Source organism: Elgaria multicarinata, chromosome 3 (assembly GCF_023053635.1).
Source record: "Elgaria multicarinata webbii isolate HBS135686 ecotype San Diego chromosome 3, rElgMul1.1.pri, whole genome shotgun sequence".
NCBI lineage: Eukaryota > Metazoa > Chordata > Lepidosauria > Squamata > Anguidae > Elgaria > Elgaria multicarinata.
Window position 1 is genome coordinate 93,295,825 of NC_086173.1, and position 18,391 is coordinate 93,314,215.

At 39.4% G+C, this 18,391-nt stretch overlaps 1 protein-coding gene across 2 annotated transcripts in view; it reads left to right on the forward strand.

Annotated features, from left to right (window-relative positions):
• The window catches only part of SGCD (sarcoglycan delta), a 223,121-nt gene that overhangs the window by 8,533 nt on the left and 196,197 nt on the right, over positions 1-18,391 (forward strand). The window contains exon 2 of one of the 2 annotated variants that reach the window (XM_063120922.1): positions 1,486-1,662. In XM_063120922.1, coding sequence (XP_062976992.1) covers positions 1,510-1,662 — 153 coding nt within the window. In that variant the 5' untranslated portion in view covers positions 1,486-1,509. Of the gene's footprint in view, positions 1-1,476; positions 1,663-18,391 lie in introns of both variants that reach the window. The other variant, XM_063120921.1, reaches the window with a different exon arrangement.

Genomic DNA, 18,391 nt, shown 5'->3' on the forward strand with positions numbered 1-18,391 from the left:
AATCTGTGGGGAAACGGAGAGTCAACAGAGCTAAAAGGACTCTAGGGATGATGCAGAGTGCACTCCCGAGTAATTTTCTCTAGTTTCTTACCACTGCATATATACTTTTTTCATTCACCGCTTTCATAACTTCAACATGTCAGATGCCATCCCCAAAACATATTTTGAGCCAAAGAAGTGTCATGTGGCTCATGACATTGTAACCATGGACCATGGGTTCTTGGTCACAAAAGACAGTTAAGAACCTAAGAAGTGCCATGCTGGATCAGACCAAGGGTCCATCTAGTCCAGAACTCTGTTCACACAGTGGCCAACCAGCTGTCGACCAGGGACCAACAAAGCAGGACATGGTGCAACAGCACCCTTCCACCCATGTTCCCCAGCAACTGGTGTACACAGGCTTACTGCCTCAGATATTGGAGGTAGCACATAGCCATCAGGGCTAGTAGCCATTGATAGCCCTCTTCTCCAAATATTAGAGCCACATAAATATCAAAAACTCCCTGTATTTCTACATGACACTTGTTTTACATGTTACAGCTCTAATGTGCCCTTAAGATTTGAGATGTTATGGTGATAACTTTATTCCCAGCTTACTGAAAATTAAAACTACTAGGCCTCTCGGCCACTCTCTCACAAAGTTCTTTCAGCCAGGCTTTTGCTGTCCAGCATTGCTCTGAAACAAACTCCCCCTTTTTTATTGTGAATATCAACAAAATAGAAGAGAAAATACATTGTGAAAAACAAAACAAAAATCATATTACATATAGAGCAATATCGTCATTTTTCCATCATGTGTTACGTTCATAAAAAAAAGAGGGGGGGAGTTATACATCTGAAACAAACATGATGCATGGCCCCACTTGGGAATCAAGCCTAAGTGAGAACCAACAATGAGTTGTCTGTGTTCAGTGGTTATCTTTGGGCCATTATTTCGTTGTATATGAGTGGCTTGAGAATCATTGCATACTTAGCTTGCTTCAGGGAAAATATCCCAAGTGCCATTCCTCTACGCCCTTTCCTTGACAGCAAGGAATAATTTTATTTGAGATGAGTTTTGCGAATTAAAGCCTTAGAGAAGTAATATTACATCCTCAAAACAAAGTGCTGAACTCAACTCATTTTACAAAATGTATGCAAAAATCTCCCTTTAGGTTTTTGAGGGGCCCTAGAGTGCCTGCCTTGCAAAAAAACAAAACAAAACAAAACAAAAACCTAGAGCTGCAAAGAGAGGTATTTGAGATCCGTCTTTATGGGAAATTTGTGTGTGCGTGTGCGTATTGAAATGTATAGAATACTCCTATATTGTGATTCATTGTTATATAAAATAAGTAGAAAAGCAATACACCAACAAACCAGAGGAATACATTTTGTCCAGCAGGTATTTTCAAAATGCTCTGCGATGTATGAGCGTGCATTTTCTTTGGGTTTATCCTGCAGTGCTCACACCTTTTATTCTTGTTTGTGTTCTTCTAGATGTCTCAGGAACAGTACGCACAGAGGAGCGCCATGCAGAGCTCAGAAGGACCACATGTGTACAAAGTGGGGATTTATGGCTGGAGGAAGAGGTGCCTCTATTTCTTTGTGCTACTCCTAATGATTTTAATCCTGGTAAACCTTGCTATGACCATCTGGATTCTCAAGGTTATGAACTTCACAATTGTAAGTAGAGGATCTTTAGGTTACATATGTTTTGCTTGGGAGGGTTGTGTGTGACGGACTTTCTTCAGGCTCTAATGTTGAGACATACAGCTGCAACTGTGTAACATTTTGGATCCCCGGTGCATAGAGTAAATCGACCACATGGCGCAGCCTTCCCCAACTTGGTGAACTCTAGATGTTTTGGACTACATACCCAGCATACCTGACCACGGGCCATGCTGTGTGGGACTAATAGGAGTTGAACTCCCATCTTGTCTGGAGGGCACCAGGTTGGGCCAGGCTGATGTAGAATCTAAGAAATCTTCTTTGGTATCTTTTGGAAGAATTTAATATTAGGGGAAAGATGGAGGGGGGAATGTGTTGTTATTTCAGTACGCAAAGGTTTTCACAGTTTTAGTTTCACTACTTTAAATCCCATTCTTCTGCACAGTAAAAGCTAGTTATCCATCTTTCTCAATCCATATAGAAAATTATTTAAATATGTCCCGCTATCAAAGCTTATCACAGAGAAGGTTGGTATGAATTTTGCAAATGAACAGTGTCCTAGACAGTTACTGTTTTTCCTGGACAAAGGTGATAAAACTTTTATTTAAACAAAGAAGCATATTGTGCGTTCATATTGTGGAAGAGAATGCATTGCCCTGGGACGGTGTGATTTCCCTGCTAACATACTTCAGCTTTAGAAACAAACTTTCTACACACTGTTTCCAGTGGATAAAGCAATAAAATCAGATCACAGTTTAAGAGCCTGAAATGTTCTTCAGGAAATCAATCTCTGAAAATATAGTCCTATGACAAATCTTTAAAGGTAGTGTTCATTGGCTGCTTTAAGAGAAGAGGTTGTTATTTGAGGTTGGTCTGGTTTCTTTGTAAAAGACACTCATGTGAATAATAGCTGTATTGTGCTATATCCACTCCCTTTTACTTTCACTTCCCTATCTTCCTTCTGCTAAAGGTCAGATCAGACCACCTATCTTGTTGTCAAAACCACTATGAGATTGTTGAAAAGATAAATTGCATTTTATCCTTACTTGAGGGTAGGAACACACACTGTAAACTACTGTATTACAGAGTGATCATATAAACTTGTGCAATAAAGTAAAGACAAGATGCTGGAGCTGACCTATTCTGAATTATATTTTGAAAGTAATATATAAAAATACTCCAAAGAGTAAAGCATATGTCACCGTATATTTCAGTCAGAATCTTCAGGGCTTTCCAGATGGTTTTATTTTTGTGCAATCATTATACTGTTGTTGTGCAGGATCCAGATGCCTGTGTGTGTGTGTGTGTGTGTGTGTGTGTGTATGAGCTTCTTGTACAAAGATCCTGTATTTTTACTTTTACTCAATCCTCAATATTTTGTAGCTGAGAAAAAGTGTTTTTTCACAACCCAGTATGTGTATCAATTGTCAGAGTGAGTGGTGTGTGGAATGTGGCTGTGTGTCACAAGCACCTATAGAATCATAGAATAGTATAGTTGGAAGGAGCCTATAAGGCCATCAAGTCCAACCTTTAAGGTGGATGCAGGAATCCACCTTAAAGCATACCTGACAGATGGCTGTCCAGCTGCCTCTTGAATGCCTCTTGTGTGGGAGAGCCCACGGCCTCCCTAGGTAATTGGTTCCATTGTCATACTGCTTTAACAATCAGGGAGTTTTTCCTGATGTCCAGCCGGAATCTGGCTTCCGGTAACTTGAGCCCATTAGTCCATGTCCTGCACTCTGGGATGATTGAGATGAGATTCAGGCTCTCCTCTGTGTGACACCTTTCAAGTACTTGAAGAGTACTATCATGTCTCCCCTCAGCCTTCTCTTCTCTAGGCTAAACATGCCCAGTTCTCTCAGTCTCTCCTCACAGGGCTTTGTTTCTAGACCCCTGATCATCCTCGTTGCCCTCCTCTGAACATGCTCCAGCTTGTCTGCATCCTTCTGGAAGTGTGGTGCCCAGAACTGGATGCAATACTCAAGATGAGTCCTAACCAGTGCTAAATAGAGAGGAACCAGTACCTTGCACTATTTGGAAGTTATACTTCTATTAAAGCAGCCCAAAGCAGGATTTGCTTTTTTTTTTTTTTGCAACCACATCACACTGTTGGCTCATATTCAGCTTGTGATCTACAACAATTTCAAGATCCTTCTTGTTTGTAGTATTGCTGAGCAAGTATCCCCCTACCTTGTAACTGTGCATTTGGTTTCTTTTTCTTAGGCGTAGAACCTATTAGACAGTCTCTATGATATCAGTGGTGATCAGTAACACAACCACACCTTTGCAATTTTCTCAATTTTAACAAAACAAAAAGTCTTTAAAGGCTGAATGGTTCCTGCTGTAGCACTGGAGCACTTGTGTAGCACTTAAAATGAAATAAAAACTAAACTCAGAATGGTGAATGCCAGCAGGGCTATGTCTTCTCTTGGAATAAATACCTTCTCTTTAGTTGTTTGCTTGGTTGATATGTTCTGCCTTCCCTTTGGTGCTATTAGGCACCTGTCATCTTATTTAAAAAGATGGGGACACATGATGCTTCCAAAGAAGGCTTTTGATCATGCAACTGCCCTGCTTGTTCACAGAATTATACAGGGCATCACACGTTGTCATTTTCCACTCATAACCCTCCTGTGTTTTCCCAACACTACTCTCTTTTTCTCTTAGGTGCATGTGCTGCATTAAGGCAAAAGTCTTAATGAAAAACTCCTATGATTTCACTAAATTAATTCTTAAATTTAACTAATTTAAGAACAGAAGGTAAAAATGTCTGCTATTTATCAGGTCAGTTATTTATTTTTATTTATTTATTACACTTATATCCCACCTTTTATCATTTTGCAAGGAATTGAAGGTTGCTTACACGGTTCACCTCCTCTCTATTTTAACCTCACAAGAACCCTGTGAGGTAGGTTAGGCTGACAGTCAGTGACTGGCCTAAAGTCATCTGGCTTCAGAATGGAGTCTTGAACCCGGCCGGATCTTGTGAGTCCCAGCCCAATACTCTAACCACTACACCACACTGGCTCTCTGGGATGCGTAGGAGCCAGCCACTTTGCTGAAGCTAAGCAGGGCTGGGTCTGGTCAGAGTTTGGATGGGAGACCAAATTGAAAAGTTTTAGCAGCACCCCCATTTAAGCCCCGCTGGTCATGAGTTTTGGACTTTGGACCCTTGTTAATTTTCCTGCACGGAGCTACAGCGATCCTTTGAGTGCTCCTCAGCTCCTTTGCAAAGAGGGGGGAAATGTTAAAAAAAATCATAAAAAATCAACCGATGACCCAGTTTGATTCAAATTTGGTATTTGAATTACTGTGCCAATTTTGGTGTCTTTATCTATAAAGCTTACGCAGATGTAAGCATTTGTTTAAAATCCTGCTCCTGCGCCCACAGCAGCGGCTCGGGCGAATCTTTTGCAAAAAGAGCACAATTAAGGCTGGATGCATAGGACTACTTCACAATCAAAGCAGATTCTAAGGTGGAAAACTTCTGAGTCCTTTGCATGCAATTGTCAGTGACTGCACAGTATAACGCTGGTGTGATTTATCTGCTGTAGCAGATAAGATAGCAAACGGGGCGAAAGAAGGAGAACAGGAAGTGGTCGGAGCAAACCCAGCAGCTCTGAGAAAGGGAGAGGAAAATTACCGGTAGGATGAGGCACATGAATCTGTAGCCATGCTGGAACTAAGAAGTAGAACCTGTAAGTACAACTCATTTGCAACGTTGGAGACCCAGGGTCACGTGACGCTACGCATCACAGTAACCCATTCAAAACGTTAGAATAACATCAGTGTAGATTCCCACCTGGTTGTGCTTTTTATACTGTATTTTGTATTTGTGCTTTTAACCTGTTGGTTGTTTTATTATGGTTTTAATTTTTGTGAACCGCCCAGAGAGCTTCAGCTATTGGGCGGTATAAAAATGTAATAAATAAATAAATAAATCATATCAAAATCCACTCCTGTTTTCTCACCAAAGCTTCCTTCCATCTCAGCAGCTGTTGTCATTGCTGTTGTTAGATGCAAAAATCTCTAGTACTCTCTACTATTCACTTCAAGTCCTCTAACAGGTGAATTATTCCTAGACTCAGTTGCCTGCACTGACTAGGAAGACCTCAGACATCCGCACAGAGTTGAGAAGAAAAGTAAGGTAAAAATAAAACTCTTTTCAACATGTGGTTTTAGAGGCTTGATTCAGGAATCCTCAGGATGCAAAAATGAAGTTACTTACCACTACAATGGAAGCATCATCTCCTTTAGGAAAGATCATGTTTTCCAGGCTGCCCTTTCCCTCCTTTCCTGTGCCTGTTATCAGCTTTTATTACACACTTGAGCTTTACCCAGCAGAATGTTTGTTGTGCTCATTAAAATACAATGAGCACTTATTGAGTATAATGAGCACTCATTGTATTTTAATGAGCGACACCACTGTACTGTGGCGCTCAACTCATTCCATCTTTCTGGGATAGCCTCAGGGAAGGGAGAGCAGTGCTGGGATGGCTGTGCTTAAAAGCATGGTGGACTCTTCAGTTTTACCTGTGTCTGGCATGGCTGCCACAAAATTAGGGACACCACCCATTAATCTCTATTCTCTGCAGTTAGTTATTCAGGGACATCCTTCAGGCTGTGCCTAAGATGGACCCTCTGCCAGTTTTCCCTCCAATAATTGCTTGTGGCATTTAGCCGGTTTGAAAGTCTGAACTTATGAGACTGACTTTGGAATCATGCAACTGAACCTTTGCTGATGGGAGCACCACAACCTAAGGGGCTCAGTGCTCAGAGAAGATATTTGGGTGTGTGTGTGTGTGTGTGCACGGCCCATAGAGCTCCATGTTGGGAGTCCTTTCTTGGTTATAGAACCGTATTGTTTTTTGTAATACATCATTGTATTTCTGAATTCTTTGGCTAGGTGAGGTGCTTCTTTTCAAGCTTTTGCTATAACTGTGATGCCTGAGGGATATAAAAAAAGAAAAGAAAAATGGACATGTGCATGAACATGTCATTTTATTGGAAGTGTTGTTCCATTAGTCATTGCCAGCTCCAGTTTAAATGCACTGTGCATGGGTCTGCCCTTGAAGATGTTCAGAAGCTACGGGTTATGTAGAATGCGATGGTTCAGTTCATAGTGGGGAACAGAATGTCTGAACATGTACCGTAACATCAATTCTGGCCCACATGCACTGGCTGCCTGTACATTTCCAAGCCCAATTCCAGGTGCTAGTTTTGACCTATGAAGCCTTACATGGCTCGGGACTGAAATACCTGATGGAGCACCTCTCCCAGTATGAACCTACCTGTAAACTATGATGGTCATCTGAGGCCCTCCCCCAGGAGCCTTCTCAGAAGGAGGTCCAGAGGATGGCAACATGAGATTACAGATTCCCACCTTGTCCTAAATAGCATTCATTAAAAATGTCTGCTAAAGCCACTTCATAAATGATACTGTCCTCACCCTTCCAGAGTTTCTATCCTTCCCGCTACCATTATTTTCTAGAAAATTCAGCATTTTTTTTTAAAAAAAACCTTGTGTTGACCATTGGTTTTATCAAACAAAGTATTGTTTATATATTTGTGTAGTGACATCAGTTTTCTAGGTGCTTTACAGAGAACAGGAAAACAGACCTCATGGAGCCTAGAATTTTAAATTCATTGGGGCTATTCAGACATCACACTAAGCCATGGTTAGGCCGCTAACGCTTTTGCAGCAAAGTGAGTGTGTTTAAACTGTGGTTATGTAGCCACTGTGGTTAGGAATGGTTCACGTGACATGCTAAGTCATGATTCATATGGCATGCTAAGCCATAACGCTAAGCATTTTGAACTAAACCACGGTGGCTTAGCATGTCATCTGAACAGGGTCAATATAAAGGAAACATCAGAGGAAGGGAAGGAAGTGTAGACAGGGATAAAGAGGGAAGCAATATGTAATTGTTTCAGTTACACATGATTAGGGTTAGTTACAGCCTGAGTTACAGGAGAAGGTGGCAAATTGGGTATTGTGCCAAAGGCTTCATGGAAAGGTGGGTTTTGAGGAGCAGTTTGAAATACTGACTAAATTCTTTTACAGGGTGAAGTCAGGAAGCCATCTGGAGAAGATGAACTTCAGCTAAATTAGATAAAACTCTAAAATAAAAAAAATGTTTTTAACATATGCAGTGAATCCATATCTGCAAAAATGTGCCTTTTGAGTCCCTATGAGAACAGATACAGAAACTGTTTCAACTGAAGCAGCTGGAAATTCAACACACACACACTTGAATAGGCTGGCACGATGCAACCAAAAGTCTTCAAGCTGGATCCAACTCAAAATGGGGCCGTGAGCTCTCTGCTGCTTCCCTCCTTTTCCTTTACCTCTTTCTCCAAGTGGGAAAAAAAGCCTTACATTGCGGGAGTGGAAGAGGCATATCAGGCAGCAGAGGACAGGCGAGTGGGGTTAATTACATGCTCCAGATGTGATTTCCAGCCAACGAGAAAGTCTGTGGGGCCTCTTGTCCCTCTTTGCATCTACTGCCTGCTGTTACACTTTCTCTCTTCAACAAAGGAAGGTGTTACGTTTTAGAAAGTGTGAGCTGTCTCTGTAGAATGTGGCCGTACCCCATCATGCACTGAAAGTTCTGCCGGTGGTACAGGAGTGACCAGGGTGGTCTTGGCTGCTCCTGCTGGAGAACTCTATGACCTTATTTATTTATTTATTTATTTAGGCAACAGAGAGTGGAAGAGGCACTTGAGCATTCTTTATTTTCCAGTATTATTATTATTATTATTATTATTATTATTTATATAGCACCATCAATGTACATGGTGCTGTACAGTACTCCCCACACAACATGTTGCCCCTCTCCCCATCGCACGGCTGAAAGTCCTGGCGTCTTTCTGGGCTGGTGGTGCTCCTCCCTCCCTCCCTCCTCCCTCAGTCCTCCCAGCCGTACCCCATCATGCACTGAAAGTTCTGCCGGTTGTACAGGAGCGACCGGGGTGCTTTTGGCCACTCCTGCTGGAGAACTCTATGACCTTATTATTTATTTATTCATTTATTTATTTATATAGCACCATCAGTGTACATGGTGCTTTACAGAGTAAAACAATAAAATAGCAAAACCCTGCCGTATAGGCTTACATTCTAATAGTAGAACTGCCCCATCGAGTTCTGGAATAGTGCACTCGATGGGGGAGATTACACAACGGAGCCCGCCACGCAGCATTTTAAACAACGGGTCTCTGGATAAGCAATGGAGCAGCCCGTTGTTTTCCCCCATTGTTTACATCGACAAAATAACCTACTGTGATTTGTGTGTCCATTGTGTGTGTGTCCCCTGACACAATAATAAACACAACGGGCAGTTGCCTCCCCCATGATGATTATCATGTAATCTGAACCAGGCCTGTGTGCCTTGTCTGGGTAGTAACAACAGCTCCCCTTCCTCCTTGGATGGGTGTAGTTTTCTGAGAAGTGGTGAGGATCTGTTGGTCTGTTTGCATAACAAGGTCAAGCTGCTAAATTGTTTGGCTGGCACCTATTGTTCCTGATCTAAAGAAGGCTATTGCATGTATTTTGGCTGCTGCTGCTTCTGCTTGGCTTTAGGGCAGGAAAGCCACCTCAGGTGGTGAGTACTCTCCACCAAACCCAGAAGGGGGAACTTGTAGTGGGGGCAGAGAATAGAAGGGTTGAACTGGGTTTTGGGGGTGTTATAGTTAAACACTAGAAAAGGCTTTTAAAGTGTTGCATATTTGAAAAGTCCAGTTAATTTTCAGGATGAGCTGAGGGAGACTTGTCCCTAGCTTTGAGACTATTTGACATGATGGCTTTCAGGTATATAGCCCAAAATGTTTCACATTATACCTTTTAATTTGTGCTGGGGCAGGGGTGTGTGTGCAGATTAATCCCTTAAAAATAATAATCCCACCAGCTAATATAGCTGGTCAAATATAAAGGTACTTTCTGAATCGCTTTGCAATGCAAAGACTCATTTGCATCTCTGGCATTAAAGTAAATGAATGGGCTTATTAATCACCTGAGTCCTAAATATTGTTTGCAAGCAAACTTTAAAATTAAAAGTATTTGATGAGCAAGGCAAAAAGTAAAAGAACAAGAAAAGGTGGAAGTTGCAACCCTATGCACAGTTACATGGGACTACGCCCCACTGAACTCAGTGGGACTTGCTCCAATTAAAGATGCTGTAATTTCTGTATTCAAGTTGAAATGTATATTTAAACACACTTAAAGAGAGTGCTGATTTGCACTATTTAAATGTCAGCTAACATTATCATCTTGCTTTATTTCATAGGTGAAAATGAGCTTTTAAATGGTAAGGAAGAGCTATTTTTAATACAATTACTCCCTCTTGTGTGTAAACTACCTGCCACATTTTAATTATGTGAGGATGGTGGGTAGGTAACGCAGTAGCAAAGAAGGATTAGAGATTAAACCTTTCATCCAGCTCACATTCTCTAATTATTTATTTATTTATTTATTTTTTTAATAATTTTTATTCATTTTCAACACTATATAAACATAAATGAACATTTCCAAAATATAATTGAAACAAACACAATAAGAAAAAGAAATACATCAAATATCTGCTTCATACATATTGAATAATTGTTGAGTACAAATATCAAAAACTATTACATATGCCTTATCACACTACAACATTTTCATTCTTAACATAAAAGTGCACCCCCCACCTCGGGATCATTCTTGAGTCCAAAATCTAATCGTTTCTTCTGATGGTGGTTTCCCATTTCCCTTAGTAAACACGAACACTAGGAACTGTTTCCAAATTCCTTCGAACTCATTTATTTTAGTTACGCCTTTTCTCCACTTAATATTACATGTCAGTTTATCATTAATGGCTATGTCCCATACTACTTTATACCACTCCTCAATAGAATATTCCCCTTGGATCTTCCAGTTCCTAGCTATCATCAATCGTGCTGCAACCAACAAACTCGATATCAGCTCTATAATTCCTTTTCCACACTTTATATCTTCAAATAGTGACAGCAATGCTATTTTTGGTGTTTGTTCTATTTTCATTCCCACTATTTCTTCAATTTCTGAGAACACCATCTTCCATAATCTTTGTACATATTTGCATTGCCACCACATATGTAAATACGTTCCTTTTTCCCCACATCCTCTCCAACAATTTGCTGAATGTTGATCACTTATCTTGTTCAATCTAACCGGGGTTAGGTACCACCTCCATAAAATTTTAAAATAATTCTCCTTTATTCTTACTGATAAACTTCTCAACACTCTTTGTTTCCATAGTCCCTCCCAGCTCTGTCGCCCTATTTGTATCTTCAAATCTGATTCCCAAATCACTTTCTCTGTATTCTCTCTAAACTCCTTCTCTAACAATATTTTATATATTTCACTCATTAATCCTTTTGAAACTATACTACCTCCTTTTCCTTTCTCCTTACTTACTACTAATTCTTCAAACCTCGTCATCTTTCTGCACATTCTATTATCTTTAATCCACTTTTTATTCCATTGTTCTAATTGACCATATTCTAGCCAAGATAGTTTCTTCTCCTTTAACAAATTTTCCATATCTTCTCTTGTTTTAATATCTCTTACCCAATCCTTTAATTTTATTTTATTTTTCTCTTTTAATATTTTACATAATCTACCCTTTAGATCCTCTGGGAAATTCTTTAACATTATTATCGGTGCTAAGGGAGAGTTGCTCGGAAGCAGCTTCCCTTTAAATTTGCTCCAAATTTCCCATTGAGTCCTCAGGAGTGGATTATCTATACTTCCAACCCATTTTCTTCCTCCATCTTTAAAAAAAACATTCTCCAGATTCATCTCTACCTTACTTATGATTTTTTCTTCCATCCAGTATAAATCTCCTACTCCCATAATTGCTTCTACAACATGTCTTAATCTATTTGCTACGTAGTATAATTTTATGTTTGGGAGACCCATTCCCCCCTTTTTTTGGCTTAGGTACCAATTATTTTTATTCACTCTTGCTCTCTTTTCTCCATTACAATATTTATTAATAATATTTTGCCAACTTTTTATCTCGGTTTCTGATATTTTTATAGGTAGCATCCTAAATACAAAATTAATTTTAGCTAATATCTTCATTTTTATCAAAGCTATTCTCCCAAACCAAGATAAATTTAATCTTTTATATTTCTCCAATTTCTCTAGTACCTCCTTCTTTAACCTCGTTAAATTTTCCCTTTCTAAATTCTCTAGATTTTTTGTAATTTTAATTCCCAAGTATTTAATCTCATTCTTAACTTTCAATTCCATCCCCTTAAATTCCCAATCCTTTTCTTCCTTCTTAGTATAGTTAAACAACATCATCTCTGATTTAGACCAATTTATTTTTAACCCTGTAATTTCCTCAAATTCCCTCAACTGATATTTAATTCTTTCTAATTTTCTTAATGGATTCTTAATGGTCAATAAAGTATCATCCGCAAACATGTTTAGCTTTATCTCCCTTACCTCTCCAATTCCTTCTAATTCTTTATCCTCCCTTAGTGCCTTCGCCAAAACTTCCATAACCATTACAAAAAGGACCGGCGAGAGCGGACATCCTTGTCTTGTTCCTCTGGCTAGTCGTATCTTTTCAGTAAGTCCGTCATTTACCACCACTACCGCCGTATTTTGGGAATATAACTGTTCTATTACATTTTTAAATTTATTTCCAAATCCCAATTTATCTATAATACTCTTTAGTGCCTGCCAGCTCACACAATCAAAAGCTTTAAAAATATCTAATGCCATAATACCTGCCTTAATATTTGCTTTTTTTATTACATTTATTACATTTAAAACTCTACCCACTAAATTATGCATATGTCTTCCTACCACAAACCCACATTGATCTGCTCCTATATATTCTGCCAAAAATTTATTTAATCGTTTGGCCATAATAGATGTAAAAATTTTAGCATCCTGATTTATTAAAGAAATAGGTCTATAAGAATCAGGATTAGTCAAATCTTTATCTGGTTTTGGGATCAGAATTATCACTGAATGTTCCCATGATTCAGGTATCTTCTCTCCTGATAATATCCTATTATAAAGTTCCATTAATTTTGGAACTAAACAATCTTTGAAGACCTTATAATATTCTGGACCCAAACCATCTGCTCCTGGTGATTTACCCACTTTTAACTTATCAATAACTTCTTCAACTTCTCTTTGAGTTATTACTGACTCCATTAACTCCTTATATTCTGATTTTATTTCCTTCTTTATAAACCTTCCAATATACTCCTCCACCTTTTCTTGTTGAATTTCTTTACCCTTGTACAATTCCTGATAAAATTCCTGAAAAATTTTTATTTTAGCTTTCATTGCATGACAATAATTCCCTCGACTATCTTTCAACGTTTCTATCCCATTCCTCCCTTTTTCTTTTTGTGTGAGCTTGGCAAGCAACCTCGAGTTCTTATCACTGTTTTCAAAATATTCCCTTTTCATATACATTAAATTCTTTTGAATCTCTTCTATATTTAAGTTTTCTAATTGTTTCTTCTTAGCTTGTATTTCCACTAATTTATATTTATCTTTACTTCGCCAATATCTTTCCTCCAAGTTTTTAATTTCTATCTCTAACTTTTCCTGTTCTGCACGTTGTTGTCTTTTTAAACTACATGTTTCTCTAATACAGATTTCTCTTGCTACAGCCTTCATGGTGTCCCAAATGACTGACCCAGCTGTTCCTCCTTTTTCATTAATTTCCCATGCCTCCGACAGTTCCTTCCGAATTTTATCTACTATTTTATTGTATTTCAATATCTTTGTGTTCAACTTCCATCTATATGCCTCTTTATAATCTTTCTTAACTGTAAATTCTAAACTTAACAAGGCATGATCAGTTACTTTTATTACCCCCATTTCCATTTTACAAATCCTCGTTGCAAAGTCTTTTGAAACAAATATATAATCTATCCTGGAGTATGTATGATGAACTGGGGAAAAGTATGAAAATCCAGGCCTATTCCCGTAAAGTAAGCGCCACGAATCTAAATAATCATTTTCTTTTACTAATTTATTCAATATAGTCATATTGTTCCTCTTTTCAGCATTAGTGGGATTTGACCTGTCCCTTTTATTATCCATAACCATATTAAAATCCCCAGCTAATAATGCACACCCCTCCTTAAATTCTTCTATTTCTTTGAACAGCTTTATAAAAAATTCTCTATGCCTCTCATTTGGGGCATAAACATTAATCAAAGTATAAACCTTTCCCTCAATTTTACCTTTTAACATAAGATATCTACCCTTATCATCCTTTTTTACCTCTTCTAATATAAACCCACTTTTTTTTGAAATCAAAGTGGCCACTCCATTTTTTTTTGATGTCCCTAATGATTTTTCATAATAGGCTAACCACTTTAATTTTATCATATTCGAATTCTCGGAGCCTTGGTGTGTCTCTTGGATCATTATAATATCTGATCCCTCTTTATTTAGCATTTGTTCTATTCTCTTCCTTTTCACGACTGCCCCTAAACCTTTAACATTGAGTGTTGATACCTTTATCTTTTTATCCATAATCACCCTTTTGAAATCTCTTCCGATCCCTTGTGCTCAGCAATTCAAACTTGCTTACATAAAAACACAAACTCCATACATAAAACCCACACCCTCCTACCCCGATCCCTCCTCCCCTACCTTCCCCCCCTCCCCACCCCCCCACTCTAATCCCCCCCCCATATCCCCGTGAGTCTAATACTCCAGCCATCTACTTTAAAGGGGGAGGGGGGAGGCAGTGCTGTGCCTGGCCGGCAGGTCTCTATATTAGCATTTTTATTTGCAATTATCTCCAACATAATTAACAATTCTCTTACTCTCCAGATGTCCCAGCCTCATTCCCTCCCCCACCCACTCCAGCCCCATCTGCTTCCCCATCCAGACCCAGCCTCTTCAGCAAATCTTTACCTTGATCCAATGAGGTTACTCTGTATTCCCTCCTCCCATATGTAAATCTTAAGAAAACCGGGTAACCCCATGCATAAGGAATTTTATTCTTCATTAATGTTTCCGTTATTGGTTTAAGACTACGTCTCCAATTTAGTGTGCGTTGAGAAAGATCATTGTAAATTTGCACTGGTTTGCCTTTACACTGTATCTGAACCTTAGATCTCAATTCTTTCATAATTTGCTCTTTTTTGTAATAGTTGCCAAATTTCACCAATATGTCTCTAGTCCCTTTGTAGTTTTTCCCCCCCACACGGTGGACTCGGTCCAGATCCGATCCGTCTATTGGAATGTCAGGCGTCAGCTCCTTGAACCAGTTCACGATAATTTCTCTAAGATCTTCTCCTTGCATCTCCTTCAGCTGCTTTATTCGAAGCGAAGATCTACGAGATTGATCTTCCAAGGCGATCAAACGCAATTCCCATTCTTTAAATTGTATATTAGTTGATTTTTCGAAAGCCTCTTGTTTCTTCTGGTCCAGATCCACTTTAGCCTCTATCTTTTTGATCTTATCCGAATTTTCCATCGTTTTATCCATAATAGTACGCATTTGTTTTCTGAATTCACTCATTTGCTGATCCATTTTTTTAAAAATAATCATATTATTTTCTGCTATAATAGCCTTGATTTCCATTAAAGAGGGAGGGTTACTACCACTTTCTTTCCCCCCTTCTGCCATGTTTCCTTCTTTGTTTGGTATTGTATCCAAAGAGACTGGGTCTATATCTTCCTCTTCCTGTTCAACTCCAGGGGCTGTACTTCCCAGGAAGGAGAGGTAAGCCAAATTATGATTTGAAGGTTTCTTTTTTTGTTTATTAAGCTTTTCCCAACTTTTGATCTTTTTTTTAACGTTGGGCATGGGTCCCTTCTGGGTAGGGCATAAATCTTAGAGTCCAACTCTCTTCCTTAGCAACTTATGCTGGCTTCTCTATTATATAGCACTCACAGCTCCTTCTTCACGAGGAGGGGGGGAAAATCCAGTTCACAACAGCATTCACTAGAGGGGATCAGATTTAATCACTCAAAGTCTCTCACATCCCACATCTCCCTCACCGAATGCCAAATGCAGCTTTTTTCACCCCTTCACCCCCCTTCTCGCCACGCCAATAAATCCAGTCAACCACTTTAACCTTAGAAAGCCAGCATTCCAATCGTTCCCATGTGAGATAAAGATGAGAGGTTATATCACAGATCAATGTCCAGCAAACATAAATTCCTTCTTTTTAAACTGCGTCAGTCAGCGTTTACTTTCACTTTTCATAGAGTTGCCGTTTAGACAGACATTGCATTAATCATAGTTCATCTCACCTCCCTTCTCCAAATCTCTCCACTTTCCCGGCTCCTGTTGGTTTTATAATCATTTTCTGTCAGTTGCTCAAAGATTTATGCCCATTAAAAGAGAGATAATTGCCTTTTCCGGCAAGCGCCGTTCAGAGCCTCAGAAGAAACCCGCCATCGCTCAGGCTGCCAAGCTCCGCCCCCATTCTCTAATTATTTAAAGTAATGGGGTTTGTTTTAATTGTTTTTCATTAACAATTCCATCTAAATAAAATATGATCGTAGAGGCACTGCCCCCTTGTTAATTATTTCTCTTGGGGCACCTTAAGCATAAAAGGGTATTTTGCTGTGACAGTACCGTCGAAGAGAAAAATAACTCAGTGGTCTTTATCGCTTAAAGTCCTCTTCTCCTTCCATAACAGCTAGAATCAACTGGCTAAAACTAGTTAGCTGATGATTTTGAACCATTGTTATCTGCATCATTGCTGCAGGAATTTAATATCTTATTTACACTCTTCCCCCCCTTTCTCTGGTAAATAGTTTTGTGTAGTATATCCAGTAGATCCCATCATGAGAACCTCCATTAATAAAATTCCTAGCCTCTGAGTCTTCTTGTTTCTCCAAGTATCTTCCAATGTAAATGTAAAAAAGACCACTGCTTTGAGCGGTGCTGCGTTCAAGGCTGTCTGGAAATCTTGTTCCCTGTCCAGTTTGCTTCTACTGACTGTGTTCAAAAGCAGAAACATCTGTGCAACCAACCATTAATTTGCACATCATACTAGAACATCATCTCTACTGAAACTTGTTCTTTTATGGAAACTTTAGTACATTTATAATGCAACCAATATAAATTGGTTCTACATTATAATGCAACCAGGTGGGTGTTGGGCAGTGCTATGTTGATGTCACCTAGTTATGACAATTGAGTTGTAGAGTCACCCCTCTGTGCCATCCTTGACTGGCAGCCCCGCCCCCTTCACCATTTGTCTCCTGGGAACAGCACTGGGAACTTCAGAAGTGCAGTGTACCAGCGTTTCGCTAATACAGCATGCCAGAGACCACTGCTGCTCTGAACATCTGCAAGGGTGCTGATTTGAATTATCGTGGTCAGTATTGGGCTAGATCAGGGTTGGACAGAATGTAGGATGGGATCTGTGGGTGATCTCCAGGTTTATGACTTCTCTACCATGTCAGACATTGTGCTAATTGCTTATCCCATATCCTCAGAGCCAAACTACATGTTATCTTTAAAATATACCATGCAGCAACGTTAATAAATACCATGCAGCTTTTTTTTTTTACTCAAAATTAAGCATAGAGGACCCAATCCAGATTGGGAGCCTAGTATGGCAGGTGGGTTAACTGTTTGACCCCTATTAAGGATTAGGGGAGGGGGTGTCTACAATTTGCATAGGAGAAAAAAATGATACTTCAAATGGTTAAAGCTTCCCCCCAACACACACACACATTAGGGCCCCAATCCAAATTGGGACCCTGTGCTTACCTTTAAGTAAGAAAACAAAACTGATGGTAGTGCATGCTATGTATTATAATTAGTTGCCATTAACTTGGTCTTTGTGCTGCTCTGCTAGCCAGTTTTGACATTTTCTGTTAGAATACTTGGGCAGTATCCAACTGTGTCATTTTGCTAGTACAAATGGCATTGCACTAGCGGAAACTAGTTTTCAAATTATGTGCAAGGAGAAAATAAAACTAAAGTTCTGCTTGTGCAAAAAGTTGCGCAACCACTTTCAGGAATGGGCGATGTGTTTTGCTAGTGTGTGCCCAAGTGCTTGTGCAACTGAAAGATTTGGCACTCCAGTAGCTGTATTTTGTGGAATGACGCCGTTGGATACTGCCCCATGTCCTACAGTATCTCATATGTAGATGGGTGTTTGTATATGCAGGTTACCCCAGTATAGCTCATGTGGTACTGTAGTTTATGTAGATAAACACAGTAATGCTGCAATCCTATACATAATCCCTGGTAGTAAGTCCCAGTGGTCTCAGAGGTGCTTACTTTTGAGTAGACACACGTCAGATTGCACTGCAAGACACCAATCAGGGCACAGCCTATCACTTCACAACTGCATTTGCAAAGGTATATTTTGAACAGCTGATAATCTATTCTAGGACAGTTACATTTTTCTAGTATATCTTAAACCAAACAAAACCGTGGAAGACAAGCAATTGTAGAGTATATGAATACTGCGTACAAAAGTTGGATTAAAGCCTTTTATGGTATGTCATGTGGGATGGGCATTGATTCTTGGTATGACAATTGGGGTGTTATGAGTATTACCCTATTTTTATCTGTGAAACATTCAAGGGTATAAGATCAGTTTACTATTACCCATAAATCCATCTGGAAAAATCCACAAATGGATGACCAGTTCCAGCATGATATTCCTCCAAAAGGATTCTCATTGAAGCAAGATCTTTATGCCAAAAGAACCAGCTGATTCTAGCCAGCCGATCTTAGCCGTAATGGAAGGAGAAGAAGAGTTG